General features: G+C 32.7%; 3 protein-coding genes and 1 long non-coding RNA gene across 7 annotated transcripts; all 4 read right to left on the reverse strand.

Annotated features, from left to right (window-relative positions):
* Positions 1-3,481: 3,481 nt before the first annotated feature.
* On the reverse strand, positions 3,482-7,534 carry LOC101208189. 3 transcript variants are annotated; one of them, XR_968865.2, is made up of 3 exons: positions 7,214-7,534; positions 6,078-6,348; positions 3,482-3,792 (listed from the first exon to the last, which is right to left on the reverse strand). It is a non-coding gene; the product is annotated as an uncharacterized LOC101208189 (long non-coding RNA). The 3 variants fall into 3 exon arrangements; XR_004215643.1 differs by having other exon boundaries at positions 6,078-6,384; positions 7,214-7,501; XR_004215642.1 differs by lacking the exon at positions 3,482-3,792 and having other exon boundaries at positions 6,075-6,348.
* A 1,909-nt stretch (positions 7,535-9,443) lies between these two features.
* Positions 9,444-16,291, reverse strand: LOC101215571 (elongation factor 1-gamma). 2 transcript variants are annotated; one of them, XM_031881964.1, is made up of 8 exons: positions 16,251-16,291; positions 12,158-12,203; positions 11,474-11,623; positions 11,309-11,369; positions 11,135-11,184; positions 10,929-11,030; positions 10,177-10,657; positions 9,444-10,078 (listed from the first exon to the last, which is right to left on the reverse strand). In XM_031881964.1, exons 2-8 carry the CDS (start codon positions 12,164-12,166, stop codon positions 9,699-9,701), a joined length of 1,233 nt encoding a protein of 410 aa, XP_031737824.1. In that variant the 5' UTR covers positions 12,167-12,203; positions 16,251-16,291; the 3' UTR covers positions 9,444-9,698. The 2 variants fall into 2 exon arrangements, with proteins under 2 accessions (XP_031737824.1, XP_011650572.2); XM_011652270.2 differs by lacking the exon at positions 16,251-16,291 and adding an exon at positions 12,358-12,459.
* On the reverse strand, positions 13,572-16,350 carry LOC101207459 (elongation factor 1-gamma). Its single transcript, XM_004133671.3, has 8 exons — positions 16,251-16,350; positions 16,040-16,087; positions 15,459-15,608; positions 15,292-15,352; positions 15,133-15,182; positions 14,922-15,023; positions 14,262-14,739; positions 13,572-14,163 (listed from the first exon to the last, which is right to left on the reverse strand). The coding sequence occupies exons 2-8, from the start codon at positions 16,046-16,048 to the stop codon at positions 13,784-13,786; spliced, it is 1,230 nt and encodes a 409-aa protein (XP_004133719.3). The 5' UTR covers positions 16,049-16,087; positions 16,251-16,350; the 3' UTR covers positions 13,572-13,783.
* A 2,232-nt stretch (positions 16,351-18,582) lies between these two features.
* On the reverse strand, positions 18,583-21,631 carry LOC101208844 (ras-related protein RABD1). Its single transcript, XM_004133678.3, has 8 exons — positions 21,473-21,631; positions 21,310-21,382; positions 21,090-21,137; positions 20,922-20,969; positions 20,206-20,277; positions 19,681-19,836; positions 19,164-19,267; positions 18,583-18,946 (listed from the first exon to the last, which is right to left on the reverse strand). Exons 1-8 carry the CDS (start codon positions 21,484-21,486, stop codon positions 18,856-18,858), a joined length of 606 nt encoding a protein of 201 aa, XP_004133726.1. The 5' UTR covers positions 21,487-21,631; the 3' UTR covers positions 18,583-18,855.
* Between the last annotated feature and the right edge of the window lie 619 nt (positions 21,632-22,250).

Genomic DNA, 22,250 nt, shown 5'->3' on the forward strand with positions numbered 1-22,250 from the left:
TAGAACAAATTTGTTGTACTATGATGTTACCATTTTTTTCAAAACTATGAGTGTAGAAAAGCGTTGGTGAAATATGTTGTCTTATCTCCTTTATATGACCTTCTTTTCTTTGAGTTGTATATGTCATGTTGTCTTCGTATAGTATCGTTGGAAGAATTTTACTAGGAGACAAGTCACATGTTCCACGAATGTGTTAAGTCATTGATCTTAACTACACATTCTCGACTTGCTTCGTGTATTGCAAGAATTTTAGCATAATTTGAGAAAGTGGTTGTTATGGTCTATTTCATTGATCGCTATGATATAGCCGTACTTCCATGTGTGAATAAATAACTTGTTTGGAATTAAGAATTTAGTGCGTATTTACATGTAGTTATACGATGCATATGTATGAAAATTCGAAGTCGTTCCTGGCACCATTTTCATCGGTTGGTTCATTTGAAACAATGGCTCTCGATTCCATACCATTTTTACAAGCACGTATTGCGATTTGGCCATTGATACATGTGATTAGGCTAGAAAAATTAAACGAGTTGAAGGCTTTAGGTATATAAACACATATATTTCATACATAGTAAATTATATATACATAGTAATTATATATGGGTGTAATATGAGTATATAGGTAAATGATTTTAAAAATGAGTGTTGAAGTAATCTTATAGACTACTACTTAATTTGATTTTAAAAGTGTTACATTTACTTTGAGTTGGATTATTTAAAATTAACTATTTCACCCAACGCTAAAACCTTTTAAAATTATAGAAATTAGAGGAAAAGCATCATTTTCTTTTTCTTTTTTTCCTATTGTTGTTTTGTACATTTCCTCTCTCATTATTTATTTAATTGAATCTTCCCTAGAGTTAATGAAATGTCACCATATTTTTTCAACAATTTTGCATCATATATATATATATAAAATATATCTTCTTTTTTACTAATTATTGCTAGAAATCTTTTTTAAAAAACAATTTTTGTTTTATGGATTCTTTAATTTGTTATTTTTGTTTGGTTTTTCTTTGTTTTTTGATCCACCATTCAACTACATACATATTTTTCTTAATCCTTAACATTTATTTGATATATGAATGCAATTAAATAAAAATATAATAGTGTGTGTACATTTGGTCAACAAAAAAAACCACTTTCCTGCATACAAAAAAGTATTGTTCTTTGAAGTTGAAGTTCTATTAGTCATACCTAGTAAGCATAAACAATATATCTTCGTTGATTGTGGCGATGTTATTAAGAAGCAATTGATCTTCTAGATGCTTGTGACAAGTAAGTCCATAAGGATGACTCAACCATCCTTAGACAACTTCTCAATATCAAATTACTACAAAAGATGACTATTAAACATAATAAACGAATAATTTCAATTTTGTTTTTAAGTGCAATTTTGTCAGTCAAATTCTTTTTTTCTTTTTATAGTATATTATTGGTCGAGTTAATAATTGAAAATTAACAAAGTTGGTGGTTGGAGTTAGTTGTTCATGACGATTGTTGAAGTTGGCTGCTAGATGTGATCGTTGTTGAAGTTGATCAATAGAGGTGGTATTTCTCATTCATGGTTGCCTAAGATAAATGTTGGTATTGATTGTTAGGCGTGGTTGTCACTTGTCATTGAAGTTTATTATCAAAGGGAATATTCGTTGAAGTTTATCGTAGAGGTAGTTGTTGGAGGGAAAAGTTAGTTGCATAAAGGTGATCTTGGAGTTGGTCGCAAGAGTTTGTTGTCGAAGCCTAGAATTTGTATCGTGAAGCTGGTCATCGAAGTTGATTTTTGTCAGAGTTTGTTGTTTGAGATGGTTACCGGAGCCCAAAATTGGTCGTCAAAGTTGGTCATGCAAAGGTTGTTGTCTGAAGAGCTCGCCAGAGTTTGTTGTCAAAGGTGGTTACTGAAGCCCAAAATCGACCATCAGAGTTAGACATCTGAAAGTAGTCGTCAAAGTTTATTCTTTAAGTGTCAGTGATAATCGTCCATGGTAGTTGATGGGTGAACCCACTGTAAATAATATTGGAGAGAAGGGAGAGTCGGTATAATATACCGACTCAACTCCACCAACTCCAACTCAACGCATCTCGTGTTGGTGTGTCAAACACCCCTAAGTATTTCGTCTTGTAAGTTTATGATCAATCAGTTTTACATGTACATCAATAGTGAGGATTAACTTGAATAATATAGGCATAAAGAACTAGTTTAAATTGCAACCAAAATTCCACGTTTTTTATACGAGATAATCATGAGATATACAAAAAACTATCTCTATGGTATGAAGTCTTTTAAGGTGAAATAAAAAACAAAGTGTTCTATCTAAAATGTAATTACATCTAACCAACGTCGAATTAGTGATCTTATAGTGTTTGTTTCTCTCACAATTTCAAAAAATGAACATTTGCAAGTTCTTGAGGGCAGAGTGCTTTCTGATATCAACAAAATGTTAGTATTTATTTAGTTTTTAGAATTGAATCATTCCACATTAACGCTTTTGAGGTTGAATGAACTTGCTACCTCGACTCACTGCCATCACTACATTTGTCATCATTTGTTTATCGTCTCTCTACCTACAAATGCTCCATTCATCATGTTCTCTCTTTGCTTGCCACAAAACTTTGCTCGATGCCCCCTCCAGCACTAAGACATGATCTAAAACGAACAACATTCCAAAATAAGGGGGAACCATTCCTCCCAAATCTAAACAAACAGGATGAAATTTGGTCACTCTAGTTCAACGTTGTTTATTATACAAGAACTAATTCAAAATCACATGGAAAGAAGTGCAATGAATGACGACAAGCGTCAAATGCAAAGAAAAGGAAGAGGGAGCACAGAACAATAGCAAATGAATGACAATGATGACCATGACCAAGATCAACAGGTAAGAAAAGAAAAAAGAACTTGGGTGCATATGCCTTTCTTGTAAAATGTCAACCTTTTCAGAAGAAGAGTTTGTGTGTACAATTAATTGGAATGTACACAAATAGATGCGACCTAAAAAGTAAGCTATTTTCTCCATGTGTTAGCTTTATCATTTAAAGCTTCACAACTACTAGTCAACTTTAATACAAACTGCTTTAACTAATTTCCAGACCTATAGAATTATTTTTTTCATATCTAAGGACCTATAGAATTGTTTTTTCTTTTTTCATATCTAAGTACCAATGGCAAAGGCAAACCAAATAAAAAAGACATGAATTTCTTACTTTAAGTTTAGGACCAAAATTGTGTGCTTTTTTCTTATTTAAATATTTTCTTCTACGAATTTGGTACTTTTTATATTTGACTCCCACAACATTCCCCCCAACACCCATATCCATTTTTTTTTTCTATTAGCATTTTAGTTTAAACCTAAAAAAGTCATCTAAAACACCCTAAAATTAGAACAAATCAAAAGTACTTTCCTGATTAATAACTCTCTTTTATTCTTTCTTGATGGAGAAGACGGGTTGAATTTTGTTAGATGGGATACACATTTTGAGGTTAGAAATACATTTTAAAAAGTCAAACATATTTAGAATAATATTTGAGGCTTTAGTCAAAACCCTTTCGGCTTTCACCATTAAACTTTCTATATGACATCAATTTTACAAAACCTGGACTCGTATCCTTCAACCACTCCTTACAAAATTATCCATTATAATATGGGAATTACAAGGTTATGCCCCACCCCCAATCTTTAAAAAATAAAAAACAAACAAAAAAAAATCTAACCTTACAACAGACTCACTCTATCATCTCACCACCTTTTAGACATTTAAAATGCAACCATTCCAACATAATGGTTTCTGAGCCTGTGAAAGAAGCCAGCAGAATATGTTCAGGTCGTATAAGAGAATTTTGGATCAACAAATATTGTCAACAGGGTATGGTATAGTAAACATTTGAAAATTAATATGCAAATTTGTACAGAAAAGAAACAATGACAAGAGAAGTGCTTGAACGTTCAAGGTGTGATAGGCCTATAATGCCTAATGTAGGCAGGACATGAAATGAAACAACAGTGATGCAAGAACAATCTAAAAAACAATTAAAATAAACAAACAACTCACAGTATTGATAGAGTGCAGTAGCAAGAACCACGTAAAAGCTAATATACCAAGTCTAGAACATTAAAAGACTCTATAATAAGCAATATAACAGCGAAGCCAGTAGATTAAATCATGAAGCCACTGACAAGGTAAATAATTAGACTGTGCAATATCTGTCTTCAATGTACACATGAATAGCAAACTCGAGCTCAACTCGGGCTCAAAGATTCCTAGGGAATGTATAGGTTTTTTTTAAGAGTTTTAACACCCGTTAATGTGTTACATGTTCTCTTCATGTGTCCAACACATGAATGCCTTTCTCTAAGTACCAAACGAAGCGAGAATCCCTTACTTTCAATACTCAGATGAGTTATGGAAAGAAGCCTCTAAGAAAGTTGAACTTTTCCTGCGGACTTCAGCATTTTTTTAAAGAGATTGATTAAATTTCAGAAAACATATTGAAAACGTGGACTCCAGCTTTGGATAGAGTTCATACAACAGCAACAGACAAAGTCCAAAGGCACTGTGAAGCATGGAATTGGTCAAAGCTAACAGTTTTATTCCAGCCCTTATGCCACAACCTATTGGCATTAGTTTCTTAGGAGGTGTTTGGGAAAGAAGTGGAGTTGTTTAATCTTGAGACAAGGTGTTTGGAACAAGAAGTTGAGTTGTTAAATGTAAAGAGTTGGTTAGTTGTGAGCTATATAAGAAGTTACTAATTCATGGGCTAAAGAACTTCTACTCCTTGAATCAAACAGAATGAATTTGGTATTTTCTGGTGTTCACAATGGATGTTCTTGCATTGAACAGTTCTTTCGGGACATTCCTTCAAATGAAATGCCAAACTTCTGTGGGAAAAAGTTGTTATGCCTAAGTTGTGGGAAGTTTTTTTACAGCTCTTCATGGAGTCCTCTAAGTTATTTTGTAATTAGATTCATTTTTATGAATACCAATTGGTCTAACGTCTTGTAATGCTCTTGGTGGTGCTTAACATGATGCCTCTTCACCCATCTACTTTTCCTACTAATAATATATTTCCTATGTAGAAAAGCATCCCCACGATCAAAATTTGAATATGCTTGAAACCTTAAGTAGATCAATGTTTCGCCTTACTCAGTCTCGCCCCACCCTAGCACCTTCTGTTTAGCCTCTCAGAAAGCTATTTGCTTTTAAAAACACCATGTCAGGCGTTTCCACTTCCCATATAAGAGTTATTAATTGTAAATTGTAAAGTTCACGCCACAATGAGTCTCAACCTTGCACTTAAAAGGATGGCAGAGAAGGAAAAGATGGGAGATAAAAAGAAACAGAAAAAATAGGAGTTGTTCGATATGTAGAAAAAAATTTAGCCTTTTAGGAAGTAAAAATGGTTACACGATGGAGAAATGAAGATGCAAAACTGAGCAATCTCCTATATTAAATGCACATCCGAGTATTATGCATACCTCACCTCTTAGAACAAAACCTGCCAACAATTTTTTTCATATGAAATACCAGCAGTACATGTAAAATGAAAGCCTTTTGACAATTTTCTGTAATAGTTCTCGGCTTCATATTGGTGCAAAACAATACAAGCCCTCTTCCAGTCTCTCATTTCGATACTTTTGGCCAAATGGAAAGTCCCTTTATAATTCCGCTTGGGCCTCGGGACCCTACTCTTTTGTATTTATTTCAATTTTCAATGGAATGATCATTTCTTTGTCCAAAGAAAATGAATATCTCGCTTAACTATCCAAATCAAAACTATTTGTTGTTTTAAATATCATTTTTATGTACTACTTCCATGAAAAATAAGAACTTAATGACAACATAGAGGACAAGAATGAACGAGACAAATTAAAGAAAAAGAACTCAATAATGAACAAAACAAATTGAAGAAAAAGAACTATTGGTCATGCAGCCATGGATAGAAAAATAAAAATGCCACTACATATATTTTGCTCAGACTGTATTCATCATAGGCAACCGTATCATCTAATAACATTCCATCATATCAATATGAAGCTATTTCAGGTAAGAATAAAAGAATGACGAGATCAATGACATACCAAACTTAAGTGAACTAGAATTTCAGATATTCTCAATCCCGAAGACCAAGTTCAACCTCAAGTTCATCATCTTCTTCAAATAATTTAAGAAGTCGGGCATATTGCTCTTCTCTTCTCTTCTTTTGCCATAACTTGAAAAGGAAAAATGATAATAACACAACTACCAAAATTCCAAGGAGGATGATGGCAACCATTGAACCAGTGCTGCTTCTAGAGGATGGATGATTCCCAGAGTGAGTACTGTCTTTTTTACTGGAATCATCAGAAAGGGCTGTAGTAGCCAACCAAAAGAAGTGTTAAGAGACAGCTGCAAAAGTAAGTATTCATGACTCAATACGTACTAATTCATGACTTAACATTTACAAATCGACAACAAAATTCATTTCAAGATAAGACTCAAAGAAAAAGTAACCATGTGGGGTTTGAAATCTACACAGGTAAAATACTGTGGGGGGGGATTTAGGGCAAGTAGAAGGAAATAATAAACACTACAACAAAGGATAAAAAAAGCGATGAACGTAAAATAGTGTAGGGAGCAGTAGGGGTTATTATAGTCTTAGAATAGTTATTGCCCAAACGCCTCCTAACAGACTATTTCATGCTTGAATTTCCTTTCTCCAAAAATCATACAAATGAAAATAAATTCAAAAAAAAAACCAATGAATACGGTATCCGAGCCAGAGATGGATCAAAACTCCTTGTTTTAATTTTCAATAAGCAAAACGGTGCATAGCTATTGAATGAACAAAACAAAGTTTACGGCTGGCTGCTTTATGGTACAAGAAGAAGTTAATTTTTTACATCAACGTGAAAAATTCAAAATTGGGATTCCCTAATTCTACATCCTCAGAGATCATGATACAGCAACCAACCTTGAAACACAAATAATGAAGTTCTGAAAACACAATTTTAAGAAAGAAACAACGAAGATCCCAAAAGACTTGTTCAACTAATTAACAGGGAATGAGATGAAATAAAAACCCAAACAAACAAAAAAAAGAAAACGAGATCTCGATTCTCAACACAGAAGAATCAAGGGAAAACATTGAAACAGAATCAAGAAAACAAAGAAAAGGAAAAATTGCATCAAATGAAATGAGGGATGGAAGAAAGAAAGAGGGATCTGAAGGAGGTACCGGAGACGAAAAGTAGGGAAAGAGAAGCGGAAAAGGAGAGGAAATCCGACGGTCTGGGACTCGAATTTCTGCTCATATCTATGTGTGTGAGAGAGAGTATGGGATTGTGGGAAGAAATTGAAGGAGTGGGTGGAAGAAGGAAGAAAGAAGGAAGAAAGAAGAAAGAAGAAAGAGGAAGCAAGAGAAAAATGGAAGAGAAGAAGTTGAAGGTGGGAAAACCGAGTTGTTGGAAAACAAAAACAAGGCTAAATGCTAATGGATGCTTAAGGCTTAAAGGCATAAAAGGCTTCCCTGTTTTGTGTTTTTGGAAGTTCTGTCTTAAAGGAATTCCATATAATGTTAAGGATTATCTTTCCATTCTCTTTTAACCATCCTTTCATATTTATTCCATTAATTAACTTCTTTTCTTTTCTTTTCTTTTAGGGATACCATAAATTATTAATTAAAAATATTATTTTATTTCATTTTAGGGAATATTTAAACTTTAAAATTTTAAAATTTTCAATTCTCAACTATTTTTTTTTAACCTAAAAATATACCAAAAATAAAAGAAAATGATTGGATTTTTCCTTTTCTTTTTTCTTTTCAAATATACCAAATTTTATGAGAAATATTAAAAAAAAATGACAAAAATGGTAAAGTAGACAACTATTTAAACGGCCAAAATCAAGAATAATGAATTTTTGTTTTTGTTTGCATAGACGATAATAGTTTGTATCTTTTTATTATTCTTGAAAAAAAACCGAGAAAAAACTACCTAAACCTTACTTAGCGACATTTCGTTTTTTCCGTTCTTTGTATTTAAGATTTATGTTTTTCTTATCAATTTTTATATTTTTCAAAGAAACATTTAACCTTACTTTTTTAGTACAGTAATTGTGAAAATGAAAATCAAACTTTCCACTTTTAAGATGGAACGAATCATCAAGTTAAGCTTTAAACACTTTAGCTAAAACTAAAATTCAATAGTTTTGTGTCCAAACTTATAGCTATTTTGCTTTTTGTTTTTTGTTTTTAATATATTATTTATCATGATATTTATCATTCCTATGTAAATACTTGAATTCTTAGTTAAATTGTGAAAACGAAAACAAGTTTTTAAAAATTATTTTACTTATTTTTTAAAATTTTGGTTGATTTTTTAAAAACATTCTTAAAATATAGTTAATAAATCAAAGAAACCAATAGATTAAAATAATACTTGAAAACTTAATTTTTTAAAACCCAACTTCTAAAACAGAGAAGGAATAGTCTACATTTCGTAACCATTTTATTTTTTGCTTTTAATTTTTGAAAATTAAGCTTCATTCCAAATATTTATCGTGATATATATTTTCAATTCGGTGAAGCTTTTACCATTATATATATATATATTTAAAATGTATCAAATTTTTTTAAAAAAAAAATTAAGAGCTACTTTTTTATTAATCAAAGTTTGGCTTCTTTTTTAAAATAACAAAGAAGAAATTTGTAAGTAAAATTATTGTTTATAAACTTAATTTTAATAGATAAAAACAAAAAATAAAATTGTTATGCTTAATTTTCAAAAACTAATAACCAAATAAAAAATGAAAAAATGAAAAGTTATCAAACTGCTTATACAATTCAAACTCTCTTTTAATGTTTATATACATGTTTTCTTTTATTACATAGTTTTGACAGAAAAACTATTTTAAATAACTGTAAAAATATTACAAAATATAACAAAACATTAATAGAAATCTAATAAAACATTAATAAAAAATCTATTATCTAATAGAATCTAAAATTTTAAAATAAGTTCATTATGCTATAAGGTAATAAAATATGGCAGTAGCAGTATTACATATGACTTTTTCATGCCTCTTTTAATAAATACTTCAATATAGCATACAATGAATTAATAGTTGGATTCACATGATTCCCCGAGTTTGTCCTCAAATCAACATCTTCGTTTCCTACATATATAGAAAAGATTAAAATCACTTAAATACCTCATCTCCGCTTTGATTGAATTCTAGACTTCCTATTATTTGAAAACTAAGCAAACCCAATTCCAGTTTTGTGATCGATTATACCTGTGATTGATGACTACATTGCATTTCTCATCTTCTATGGTTATTCGGGAAATTCTCTTTATAGAAAACGTATTCCTTTATATGATTCATGAAGAAGCAAACGTATTCCTTTATATGATTCAGATAATTCATTCCATAAAGCTTAAAAAGATTATACTACTTGAAACTCAATAGAAACAAGAAAAATGAGGCATCACATAAATCTTAGCATCACTCAAATAAGCTAACAAAAGCTTGAAAATAGAACGCAAAGGGTATGGTTTCAGTTTGCTTGGGGAAATAAATAAAAAGTGACAAAATCTACTACTTCAAAATACGACAGAAAACAAAATCGACCCAAAAAAAGAAAAAGAAAAGAAAAGAAAAAAGTCCACATAAACATTACTCTCAAACTGTCAGTCCTCTAAGGTCCCAAACAACGCTATTTCTCACTTGAAGCATTTGGCATCCAAGAGAGCTTCACCCTCAAATGGTTCCTGGTCTTCAATCATTTGGCTCACCCTCTCCTTCTGGGCTTCATCCGAGATATCCACCTTCTTCCACTCGTACAGCTCCATATCATAGCACTCATCAAGCACAAATTGTGGGATTTCTTTTCCACGGAAAAGCCATAGTCCCTTCACCTTGTATGGTGCCTCTGATCCGATCACAAGCATCTTTCCAAATGCGTACTTCCTAGCAATATCCATTCTCTGGAGGAATCCACCAACTTTGTTCAATGTCACAAATGAAACGGTATTCTCGTCGTTGTATTTGTAGTCACAGAACCAAAGGGAGTACCCTTCTGGGTCATACATGTCCCAGAATCCTGCATTTCGTAAAACATATGGCCATAGAATAATTCAGTTAAACCATCCTTTCTCAAGAAGAATTCAAACAGCTAATGAGGCTGACGAATGGCTATACCTTTGATTGCAACCTCACGGAAGTTAGACTTGGTGTTCGAGTAGAGACATTTCCACTCATCCAAAATCATCGAACTAGGAGGAAGCAAGTCAAGAGGATTTTTGGCCTTGGGCTTTGGTGCCTCCTCCTCAGCAGGTGCTGCAGGCTTCTCTTCTTGTTTCTTGGGCTCAGCCTTCGCTTTGGCAGCTGCTGCAGCCTCTTCAGGTGTTTTCACTGGTGGGACGGCGTCTGTCTGCTTTACCTCACCCATTATCTTTTTGAAATTTGGTTGATTGACCAATGTCCAGAAGTACCTCTCAACGTGGGGAAACTCAGAAGTAAAGCTTTTAGTCAATATATAGTTGAATCCCAAATAGAGATTGCATGTCAGAATGATATCAGCTAGTGTCACGGAGTGTCCAACGAGGAATGTGTTTGAAGCAAGGTAGGAGTTCAAAGCACCGAAAGATCGTTTTAGAGCAGCATCAGCGGTTTCCTCTACCTTCATGAAGAGAATAATACCAAAGAAATAATTCATTCATAGGTATCAAAGGAATACTTACATGGTTTGAAAAGTGAATGAAAATGGATATATATATATATAATAAAAGAAATAAAGTGAAAAGAAAGAAAAACTTCTTTGCAATCCAACTCACTTCTTTTATTAATGCCCACAGATAAAGAATACAAAAGAAGAAAATAAACCTCAACCATTAACATCCACTTTCAACCACAACTCAAAACAGAAATAAGAAAAAAGAAATCCAACTTACACCCGGATGGAAAGCAGCATATCCAAATCTAGGCCTCAACTTAGTTGACACAGGAATATCAATTTCAAACGTGGAAAAATCAATCCATTGTTCAACATGTCCCTGAAAAGAATAGAAACGAAAGAATTGATTAGCAAACAGTTCCTTTCTAATTGAAGAAAAGGGAAGAATCATAATCAAAACCAATTAAGAAAACGGATCTTTACACAATCAATGGAAGAAGAGCCAAATAAACCACTGTCCTTCAAGCGAGCAACTGAACCATTTAGAGAGAAAAAAACATTAGCATAAAATAAAAACAAAAGGAAGAAGATTTCCATTTTAACTCATCTCCCCAGTTATCAAGACTCTCCTAAGGAGAAACATGAAATAGTAATTACCATAGCGAGCTATAGCATTGCTCTCAAAGATAGCACCATCTGGTGTTTCCAGAACAGGAACCTACAATATCAAACATTATTTTAGAATATTCAAGCGCATATCAGTTGTAAACACTATCTCTCACACAGTCAGATTAACAGGCATCACCCGTAATATATGTTTACCTTCCCAATAGGATTCATTTTCAGATATTCAGGACTCTTGTTGGTCACGCCCATGGTAAAATCTTGGGAAAGATCAACCTTGACACCATTGTACTCCGCAGCTATTAAAGCCTTGTAAGCATTTTTGTTAGTCTTCCAAGAATGCAAGACCTGCAAAATCAATACACATATACATCAAAGAACAAAATTACATTAGACCAGAAATCATCCATTTCTCCTATGCAACTTAACAAACGAGTAATCAGACATTAAATTTATGTCCGTGCAATCGGAACATAAATCAATAGGCTATAGCATGCAAGAAGCAATAAATGGCATGGATAACTAAGTTGAACATAATTCTAAAAAACTCCATCCATCACAGTACAAAAAAGAAGCAAGGATAAACACCAATCGTCAATAATGTAAATCAAATCAACTAATTCTTCAATCCTCCTACGCAATTCAACGTCAAAAACTTAAGAATTGCAAAAAGTAGAGAAATTAAGGAAATGCGGCGGACATAAAAGAGTAATACTTTCGAAGATCGATTACTAAATTCCTCCAAAACTACTCAAACACACTGTAAAAACATGGGATCCGGAATAAGTAGACGAAAATAAATCCAGTGGTTCAGAAATAAAATCGGCAGAAAAGAAAAAGAGCATAAAAAGATGGAGAGCGGAAGTAATGAGAGAGACTCACGAGAGCCATCGGTTCGCGGAAGAAACGTTTCGCTCAAAAATCAGATCTGAATAAATAGGAAAGAAAACACAAGAGTTAGGAAGTGGAATAAGAGAATTAGTGATGATAAGGAAGAGATTGAAGGTGGAGAGAATGATAGAGATGAAAGAAAGGGGAATAAGAAGAGGATGAAGATGAGAAAAAGGTAGAAGGAGAGAGACCTGTGAGAGGGCGAGCGTTGTTCCGAGAGCAGGAAATGTGTTGGGAAGAGAGAGAGAATATAAGGAGTGAGGGAATTAGGGTTTTGTAAAGGGTTTTTTTATATTATTATTATTTATTATTTATTTGTTTTATTTAATGCATGGCCCAAATTGAGAAGAAATATGAGTTTTGACCCAAATCTTTGAAAATTAGGTTTTTTTTTTTTAATTTTAATTTTAACATTTATTGAAGTGCAAAATTGGGCACCAAAAACCACTGTGTTCTCGTACACATGCACAATGGGTTTTACCTCTCTCTCTCTCTTTCTCTCTCTCTCCCCCTCCCCTTTTATCACTCTATCAAACTACTTTTTGCTTTGCTTTCCAGCGTCTCATAAGATTTTGGGCAAACCAAGAAGAAGAAGAAAATCATCGCTATAGACCACAAACAAGAAGGGAAAAGAAAAGAATAGAAAATCTCCAACTTCACTCATCCATGCCAAACTCAATTACCAATACTTTTTAAGAAAATGAAGCATTTTTCATTTTAAGAAAGGTTCTTCTAGATTGATTGGATTTCATCTCATGTTTGATATAGACACAACTAAATTTTAAGATTACTCATTACTAACATATATTTGTGCTTTTACTCTTACTTAATTCATTGAAACGTGAATGACGAGGGAATAACTTATGGAAAAATAATATATTTCAAATTTTCATTTTTTTTATAACAAAACTCCTTAAAATAAAATTTTTTAAAAAAAAACTAGCTTTCAAAACTGTTTTCTTTAAGGTAAAAGCTCATTGAAATTGATATTTACTAAGAGTCCTTATTATTCTCAAATTACTATTGAAAGAAGTTGGTCGACAAATAATTGAAAGATGGTGAAAACATCACCATAAAAATCAAAGAAAAGGAAATCAATGATGGCTCTTACACGCTTGAATGAATACAAAGAACTTAAATTTAACTATGTTATTTTTAGTTTTTCATGCAAGTTAACATTTAAAAACTCAAGGAATTATTTAGAGTTAATTAAGTATTTAGCTTAAATAAACTTATTTTATAAAATGATTTTTATTTAATAATTACATAAAAGTGAACATGTACAAGTTGCTATACATTTTAAAATGGGAAAAGGTCAATCCATACTAATATGTTGCTAATTATAAAGGGTGACAATCAGACCTATTTGAAAGGCTTTCCAAATATAAATATGATTTGATTACGATGGAGAATCGAGGCTGTTTACTTATCTGCTGGTATCTTTGTCCCCATAATGTTATCTTCGTTATATCAATCGATAATGGTATTCGTAACAAAAATCTATTTGAAATGAAGGCAGAAAACAAAATCTGACTAAAAAAAAGTCCACAGAAACATTTCTCTCAAAGTTAACTCTCTAATGTCCCCCAATAATAATTAAAAGTTTTGCGCTATTTCTCACTTAAAGCATTTGGCGTCCAAAAGAGCTTCACCCTCAAATGGTTCCTGATCTTCAATCATTTGGCTCACCCTCTCCTTCTGGGCTTCATCCGAGATATCCACCTTCTTCCACTCGTACAGCTCCATATCATAGCACTCATCAAGCACAAATTGTGGGATTTCTTTTCCACGGAAAAGCCATAGTCCCTTCACCTTGTATGGTGCCTCTGATCCGATCACAAGCATCTTTCCAAATGCGTACTTCCTAGCAATATCCATTCTCTGGAGGAATCCACCAACTTTGTTCAAAGTCACAAATGAAACAGTATTCTCGTCGTTGTATTTGTAGTCACAGAACCAAAGGGAGTAACCTTCTGGGTCATACATGTCCCAGAATCCTGCATTTCGTAAAACATATGGCCATAGAATAATTCAGTTTAACCATCCTTTCTCTAAAAGAATTCAAACAGCTAATGAGGCTGACGAATGGCCATACCTTTGATTGCAACCTCACGGAAGTTAGTCTTAGTGTTCGAGTAGAGACGTTTCCACTCATCCAAAATCATCGAACTAGGAGGAAGCAAGTCAAGAGGGTTTTTGGCCTTGGGCTTTGGTGCCTCCTCAGCAGGTGCTGCAGGCTTCTCTTCTTGTTTCTTGGGCTCAGCCTTTGCTTTGGCAGCTGCTGCAACCTCCTCAGGTGTTTTCACTGGTGGGATGGCGTCTGTCTGCTTTACCTCACCAATTACCTTTTTGAAATTTGGTTGATTGACCAATGTCCAGAAGTACCTCTCGACATGAGGAAACGCAGAAGTAAAGCTCTTAGGCAAAATATAGACGAATCCATAATAGAGATTGCACGTCAAAACAATATCAGCCAGTGTCACAGAGTGTCCAACGAGGAATGTGTTTGAAGCAAGGTAGGAGTCCAAAGCACCGAAAGATCGTTTTAGGGCAACGTTTGCAGCTTCTTCTGCCTTCAAGAAGAAAATAGATCGTAACACAAGTCATATGCCAGAGGTAAAAAAAAGCCTACTTCTATTGCTGCCCACAAATAAAGAATACAGGAGAAAAAACAAACTTCAATCATTGCCATCCACTTTCTAATACCTTGTAAGAAAAACAGACTCAATAGAAATAGAAAAGGGTTCTAACTTACAGGAGCATGGTAAACACCATATCCAAATCTAGGCGCCAGAATAGTCGAAATGTGAATATCAATTTCCAATGAAGAGAAATCGATCCATTGTTCAACATGTCCCTGGAAACAATAGAATAAAAAGTATTACTAACAAAAAGCAAACGCATTCCTTTCTGATTAAAGTAGAGAAGCATAATCAAATCTAACTAAAGAAAATAGTGAATCTTACATAATCAATTGGAGAAGAGCCAAATAAAATGCTGTCCTTCAAGCGAGCAACTGCAGGAATTAAAGAAAAAAAACATTAGTATAAAATAATTTCCATTTTAACTCATCTGCAAACTGAAGTCTATCCCAATTCCCAAGTAGTACATGGAATAGTAATTACCATAGCGGGTTATAGCATTGCTCTCAAAGATAGGACCATCGGGTGTTTGCAGAAGAGGAACCTGAAAGATTAAAAAACATAATTGTAGAATACTTAAGCCCAGATCAGTCATAGCTATTATCTCTCACAAGGTAAGATCACCGAACATCGTCAGACTAGTTGTTTACCTTCCCAATAGGATTCATTTTGAGAAATTCAGGACTCTTATTGCTTACACCCATAGTGAAGTCTGGGGCAAGGTCAACTTTGACACCATTGTATTCCGCAGCTATTAAAACCTTGTAAACATTTTTGCTAGGAGTCCAAGAATGCAGAACCTGAAAAATCAAAACACAAATACATCGGATCCAATATCTACTTTCAAAAACAACTTAACCAACGAATAATTAGACATTAAATGCCTGTGGCATGCAAGAAGCGATGAATGGGATGGATAACTAAGTTCGATACAACTCAAAAATACTAATAATAAAAACACTTCCCACCTATCTATGAGAGATTGATTGTTAAATTAGCATGCTCCAAAACAAATACTCAAAACGCATTTAGAAACGAACTAAAACCTCCCCATAGAGATCAAATCATAAATTCATTTTCTTCATCAAACGAGATGTTAAGCCGTAAGATCTGGAACAGCCAGACGAAAACAAATCCACTAGTTCTGAAATCATTTCGCAACTTAAAAAAAAAAAAAAAAAAACAGCATAAAAGATCAACAGCGACAGCAGAAGTAATGAGAGATGCTCACCAGAGCCATATCGCTTCCGGAAAAAACCGTTACGCTCAAAAATCAGATCTGAACAATAGCAAAGCAAATTCAACAGTTGGTTACTGAAGTGATGAAAAAACAGAGAGAATTAAACACCATAACGAAGAGATTGAACGTTGAAACTGGATATTGATGAAACAAATGGAATTAAGAAGAAAATGAATGAGAGAAATATAGAAGGAAAGAGGACCTGTGAGAGGGCGAGCGTTGTTCCGAGAGTAAGAGTGAAGGCTGAGGGAGATGTGTTGGAAGAGAGACTATAATGAGTGAAGGAATTAGGGTTTTGTAAATGCGGAAAGATGCTTTTAGATCGGGTCGCATATTCGTTTTGGGCTCCATTGACCCAACTCAATTTTAACATATTTTCAATACTTACAAATTTAACTATTACATTTACCAATTTCATTAAAAATAATCAAATAAATATAATATATAAATTTATCAAGTGATAGTTTTGTTATATTTCTATTTTTTAAATATTGTTATATTCTTCATGGTCATCAATTATAATTACCTTTTATTTTTAAAATATTTCATACCTACATATAGTAAGTACTCAAACATGGATTTAGTTTCAAACGCGCTTTGAACAAATGAAATGGAAGGTGAAAGTGCCTTTTTAAGTCATGAACAAATGTAATGAAATGTGAAATTTTTTATGATGATTTTAAATGTTTCATTTTTTTTATTAGTAAATGTGTGAGATAGTTCGCATGCACATTAGCTATTTTCATGGTACAAATTGCTTGAAGATATACTTAGTTGGTCATCAAACACACTAATTGAACTCATACCTTCTAAATTCATTGTCATTTTACATCATGTTTACTAATATGTAATTAAAATTGTTATAATTATAATAGTTTTATTCTATCGATACATCAATTGTAACAAGTTAGACATTATGCTAATACAATTTGATTATGATTGAGATGTTTATTCTTACACCATTTTTTAGGTTACTGTGTTAGGTTCAATGATTTGATATGACTAACGCCTCTTCTTCTTCTTCCTTTTTTCTTTTTTTTCCTATCATTGACAATCACTTAAACTTTATATTTTAGCTGTAAGAGCACTTCACATGCAGTAAAGATATGGTCCGCCATTGCTTTTAATTTGTCTCTCTCAATCTATCAATAATGTTTAGAAGAATAATTATAATGCAATTTCATGAATAATAATCAATCATACAACAACATTTTAAAAATTTGTAAATATATTTGATAGACTTCTAAAAATATATACCTATTTTAAATGTTTACAATTGTACTTATTTAGAAACCACAAATTAAAATAATATTGTACGAAAACGTATGAAAATACAATTCAATTGAATCGATGCGATGTTAAGTCAAAAATAGCTTGAGAAAACGTATACAATAAAAAAAAAATTGTACAAAATAACAAATTTGACAAAATATTTATAAACTATAACAAAATTTTGGACTCTATCATTAATAGACATTGATAGACACTAATAGAAGTCTATCAATTATTATCATTCAAAGAATCCAAAATGTTACTATAACTTATATATATTAATTTACTTTGCTATTTCTAAAAATACTTTTTAAAAAATTACAAATTTAGTTATTGTAATTAAGAGAAAAAAAATTATAATGTATTCCCTAAAAGTTCGACAAGACATAAAATATAATTAGTATGATTTAACAAAAATCTCATAAATAATCTCTTTATTTTCATTATTTAAGAAAATTTTGTCAAACCATGAAACTAAAATCTAATTATAAAGTATAATATATTTCCTTCAAACCATAAAAGACGAAATTTAAAATGAAAGGAAGAAACAGACTTGTTGATTGAAATATTGTCATACATATGAAGATTAAAATTGAAGCTCTAAAATCTTTGGAAGATTTGATTAGACACTAACGATATGTTGATGATTTAGTCCTAATTGGAAAGCATTTAAAAATGAAAAATGACAAACTGGCCACTTATAAAATGTAATGAATTAAATCTAAAGTATTTTAAAATGGTATATGACAAATTGCCCCACTATAAAATCATGATTTAAATCACATAAAGGAGCATTCAACGCCAAAACTCTACAATATTTACATAAATAATATAGTGATGATGTGATAGAGAATTGAATTTATGACTTTGAGAAAATGTCAATCCAATAAGGGCTTTTCAACATTACAAAGATATGGGATTTTAAGATTTTTTACAATAGATTCTTATTTACGAAACTTGCTATATTTGTAACGGTTCCCTATTAAACATTATACAACTTTCTCAATTTAATCAAAAAAATTTGATCCACGAGCTTGTTTGGTTAAATAGTTAAAGATGACAGGTCTATAAATTAAAATCAAACGTCAACGGTGGCGTTAGAGGCAAAGGACTGCCCCATATCACAAGTCAATAACATATAAGCTCGACGATCCTCGAGCTAGACATGATTCACGAACTAAGGAAAGTTGGGCCTAATCCAAGCAACAGTGATGTGGCTTGGACGTGTCCCATAATTAACGTTTGACATACCGAAACAACTATGCTCAATGAATGTCAGAATAGTTTTCTTTACTCCAAACTACACTGATATAATTCTCTCCAGACTTAAGCATATAGTGGTGATTAGGAGAGGAAGAGAGAGTATCCAAAGGTAACTGTCACAAAGCATTTATACACACAAGGATTCAAACAGGGAATAATTCACAATTACATAGAGATCCTTGAGCCAACAAAAAGTAAACACAATTTCATCTTCTTAAGAAACTTGTTAACTTAGATTTTACCATTATATAATTAGGCGTGGGAGTAAGTGCTCAACTGCAACAGCTGCTCTTTTGTTGAATTGGCTGCCCCTTCATTTGCACATTTCCTGACGACTTGGACGAAGTTGGCTGGCTCCCCATTCTAATACACATTTTGAAATGTCAAAAACGATATAATGAGAGAGAGATTCAACATTAAGCCAATAATGGTAAAAGTCCACTTTCCAGATAAGCAAGTTGATTGAAACACCCTATTGAATTTCTCAACGATGCTGGAGGAAAAGTGAAGAAAAAAAGGATAAAAAAAACCATGCCACAACATTATAGTTGTAAAGGGTAGGGAAGAGAATGGCCATTACTTTTTCTTTATTTCAGCAGCCATAGTTAAGAAAGCTTGCTCCACGTTGGTCGAGTCTTTTGCACTCGTCTCTAGAAAAGGGATTCCGAGCTCGTCTGCAAATGCCTGCAATCCATCCATGAAAAGGAAGCACGATAAATCAATGTATTAAGTTAACTTATCTTCTACATTCTAGAGGACAGGCCAAGGAAAAGTAGTCATGAGAGAGAAGGGAACAAGACCTTAAACTAATGATACTTGACAGAAGTTATATTAGAACTTGAAGTGCAGAAATAAAAGTATAGTCAATTTACATTGAAGGTCATCCAAAATAACAGGAATATTCTATCAAATGTGGCTGAATGAGTTTGCAAGAAATTTGTAGTCAATCACTTGCGAGTATACATGGAAGAATAAATTGGGGTACCAAAACACTAGCATATTAACAGGCTGGTCCTGCTGAAAACCTAAAAGTGGAAGCAAACTAAACAAAAGTTGAAGTTTAAGAATTTATCGCACAATTAAAATAAAAACTATACCTTCGCTGTCTGCGTGTCAACAACCTTGTTCTCAACTAAATCACACTTATTTCCTACTAAAAGCTTGCATACACTATCATTAGCATATCTATCAATCTCATTCAGCCATTGCTTGACGTTGTTAAAGCTCTCCATTTCAGTGACATCATAAACAATCTGTTGCAATTCAAACAAATATTTGTAACAATGGCGCAATTCTTTGATTGAAGTTAAATAATGAATCTGACCCAAAAAGAAAAACAAAAAAATAATGCCCAACTCACTTTCTAGGCAAGCTATTTTAAGAAACCAGAATGCATCCTCCCAATTTACCATAGATATTGGCCCAAGGGCTTTTTCTCCAACACGACTAATACAAACTGATATTGGCTTAAGGGCTAATAGCACTAATAACAATAAGACATTCAAACAAAATCTTCCAGACAAGAGCCATAAAACTACATGCTAAGAACAAGTATGAGAGAGATCTCATAAATTCAACATACAAATATTTTGATCCCTTAACTTGATAGGGAAGATTCTTACAATTATTCCATGTGCACCTCTGTAATAGCTACTTGTTATAGTCCTGAATCTCTCCTGACCAGCAGTGTCCCACTAAAAGAAACAAAACAATAGAATCAGTCCAAACTTCTGTGTGTCAAATTAAGTTTTGACAAGTCCTTGAAAAGATGAGGACTACAGCTTTAGTAAAAAAAGGAAGTCAGAAGAATGGATTAGATAGTCAACAATAATTGTAAAGGTTACTACACATTCACTTTCATGTCTCCAACAATTTGCACAGCAACATTATCCACCGTTTCCTGTTAGTCTTTTAATGATGACAACAGCTTTTATGTCAGATGGACTTGCATAGAAGATGGAATCAGGCATGTAAAATATGATTGAAGCTGAAAATATAGCATCATCACAACCTATTTCAGTAAAGCATCTGATTCGTACCAACATTTTGATGTTTTCTGAAATTTAATTTCCATTTTAACAGAGAAACCGAGAAAATAAAATTTAATAGCAACCACACCATATTTTAGCCTTTCTGATACAAAAAGGCTTACTTTTAGCCAGAATACAAGAAAGTAACGGCAGGCTACAATATCATACATGCATACATACGTTTATTTCCCACATGAATAAGCTCTTCCAAGGCCGCTTAAATGTTCAATCACGCAGCAAAAAAAAATGTCCAGTATGAATAAGAAAGAAAATTTTATAAAAACAAGAAACTACGCAAGCCCACTCACAATCTGGAGCTTAATGGTCTTCCCATCCAGTTCCACAGTTCTGATTTTCTGGAAAAAGGAAAAAAAAAAAAAAAACCACAGAAGATTACCCATAAGTAGTAAAATCCAGAAGCAATGGCAATGGCAATGGCACACCAAAGCTTTATAGGTAACGGTTTCAAGACTCACGAAATCAACTCCAATTGTACTTATATAGCTATCCACATAAGAATCATCCTGAAAGAAAAAATAAAGAAAAAATTAGCTTTATGTTGTAATGATGAAGATAACCCCCTACAAAACACTAGAGAAAGCCCTAAATCATCACCCATTTCCACAATCCGAGACATAAAGAGATGAAATAAACAAAAAAAAAGGAAAAACGAAGGCAGAAATAAAAAGGTTGTACCGCAAATCTGAGAAGAAGGCAAGATTTTCCAACGGAAGAGTCGCCGATTAGCAAGAGCTTGAACAAATAATCACTGCAAAAGGGGGGGAAAAACATAAAGAAGAAATAAGAAGTGTGAGGAGTTGGATTGAAGAAATTGAATGGAAATGAAGGATTAACATACTATTCGTTGCTCATGGCTTGAATGGAAATGGAAATGGAAAAAAGAATGAATGTGCGTGGTTGGATTTCTGTGGGAGTCTCTTAGAAGCGAAAGCGAAGGTGAGAAAGTGGGAGTGAAGTAAGAGACCCGTTTGATGATGATGATTATTATTTTCTAAAAATAAAAAGGAAATTCTAAAATTATTATTAATTAAACTTAGTCTTCTTTCTTTCTTTCTTTCTTCCTTCCTTCCTTCAAACTTGCGTTCCTTAACTTCCTTTTTCAAGTTTCGTACGTAAATTCAATTTTTGTCTTTAATATTTCTTTTTCAATTTTCAATATGCTCAAAAAAAAAAAAATACCCTTGTGGTCTACCGTCTTCTTTAGTTATCTAATTCCTCTTCCAATTTTATTTAGTTTTAGTTTATTTTTTCCTTTTTATTTATTTACATTTTTACTACAGAGTTTAGAAATATATTCACACGTTGAAATTAAACATTATTTGAACTTTCACTCTATCTACTTCTTAATAAGATTGAATTTCGTTAGTTTTAAATTTGGGTTGTGTTCGAGTTTTTTTTTTTTCAGATTTGGTTCAACCTAACTCAATATGAATTAATAATATATTCAACAAAATTTTAATTTAGTCTAATTATAACAGGTTATGGAATTTTCGTATAAAGATTAATCAATGAAGTTAACATACATTTTTTACTATTTTTCTATCACTATATTTTAAAATTAATAGGAAACTTAAAAAGAAAGATCAAATTTCAAAGAATAAAAGCGTTGAAAGGAT

This window comes from Cucumis sativus, chromosome 3 (assembly GCF_000004075.3).
Source record: "Cucumis sativus cultivar 9930 chromosome 3, Cucumber_9930_V3, whole genome shotgun sequence".
Lineage (NCBI taxonomy): Eukaryota > Viridiplantae > Streptophyta > Magnoliopsida > Cucurbitales > Cucurbitaceae > Cucumis > Cucumis sativus.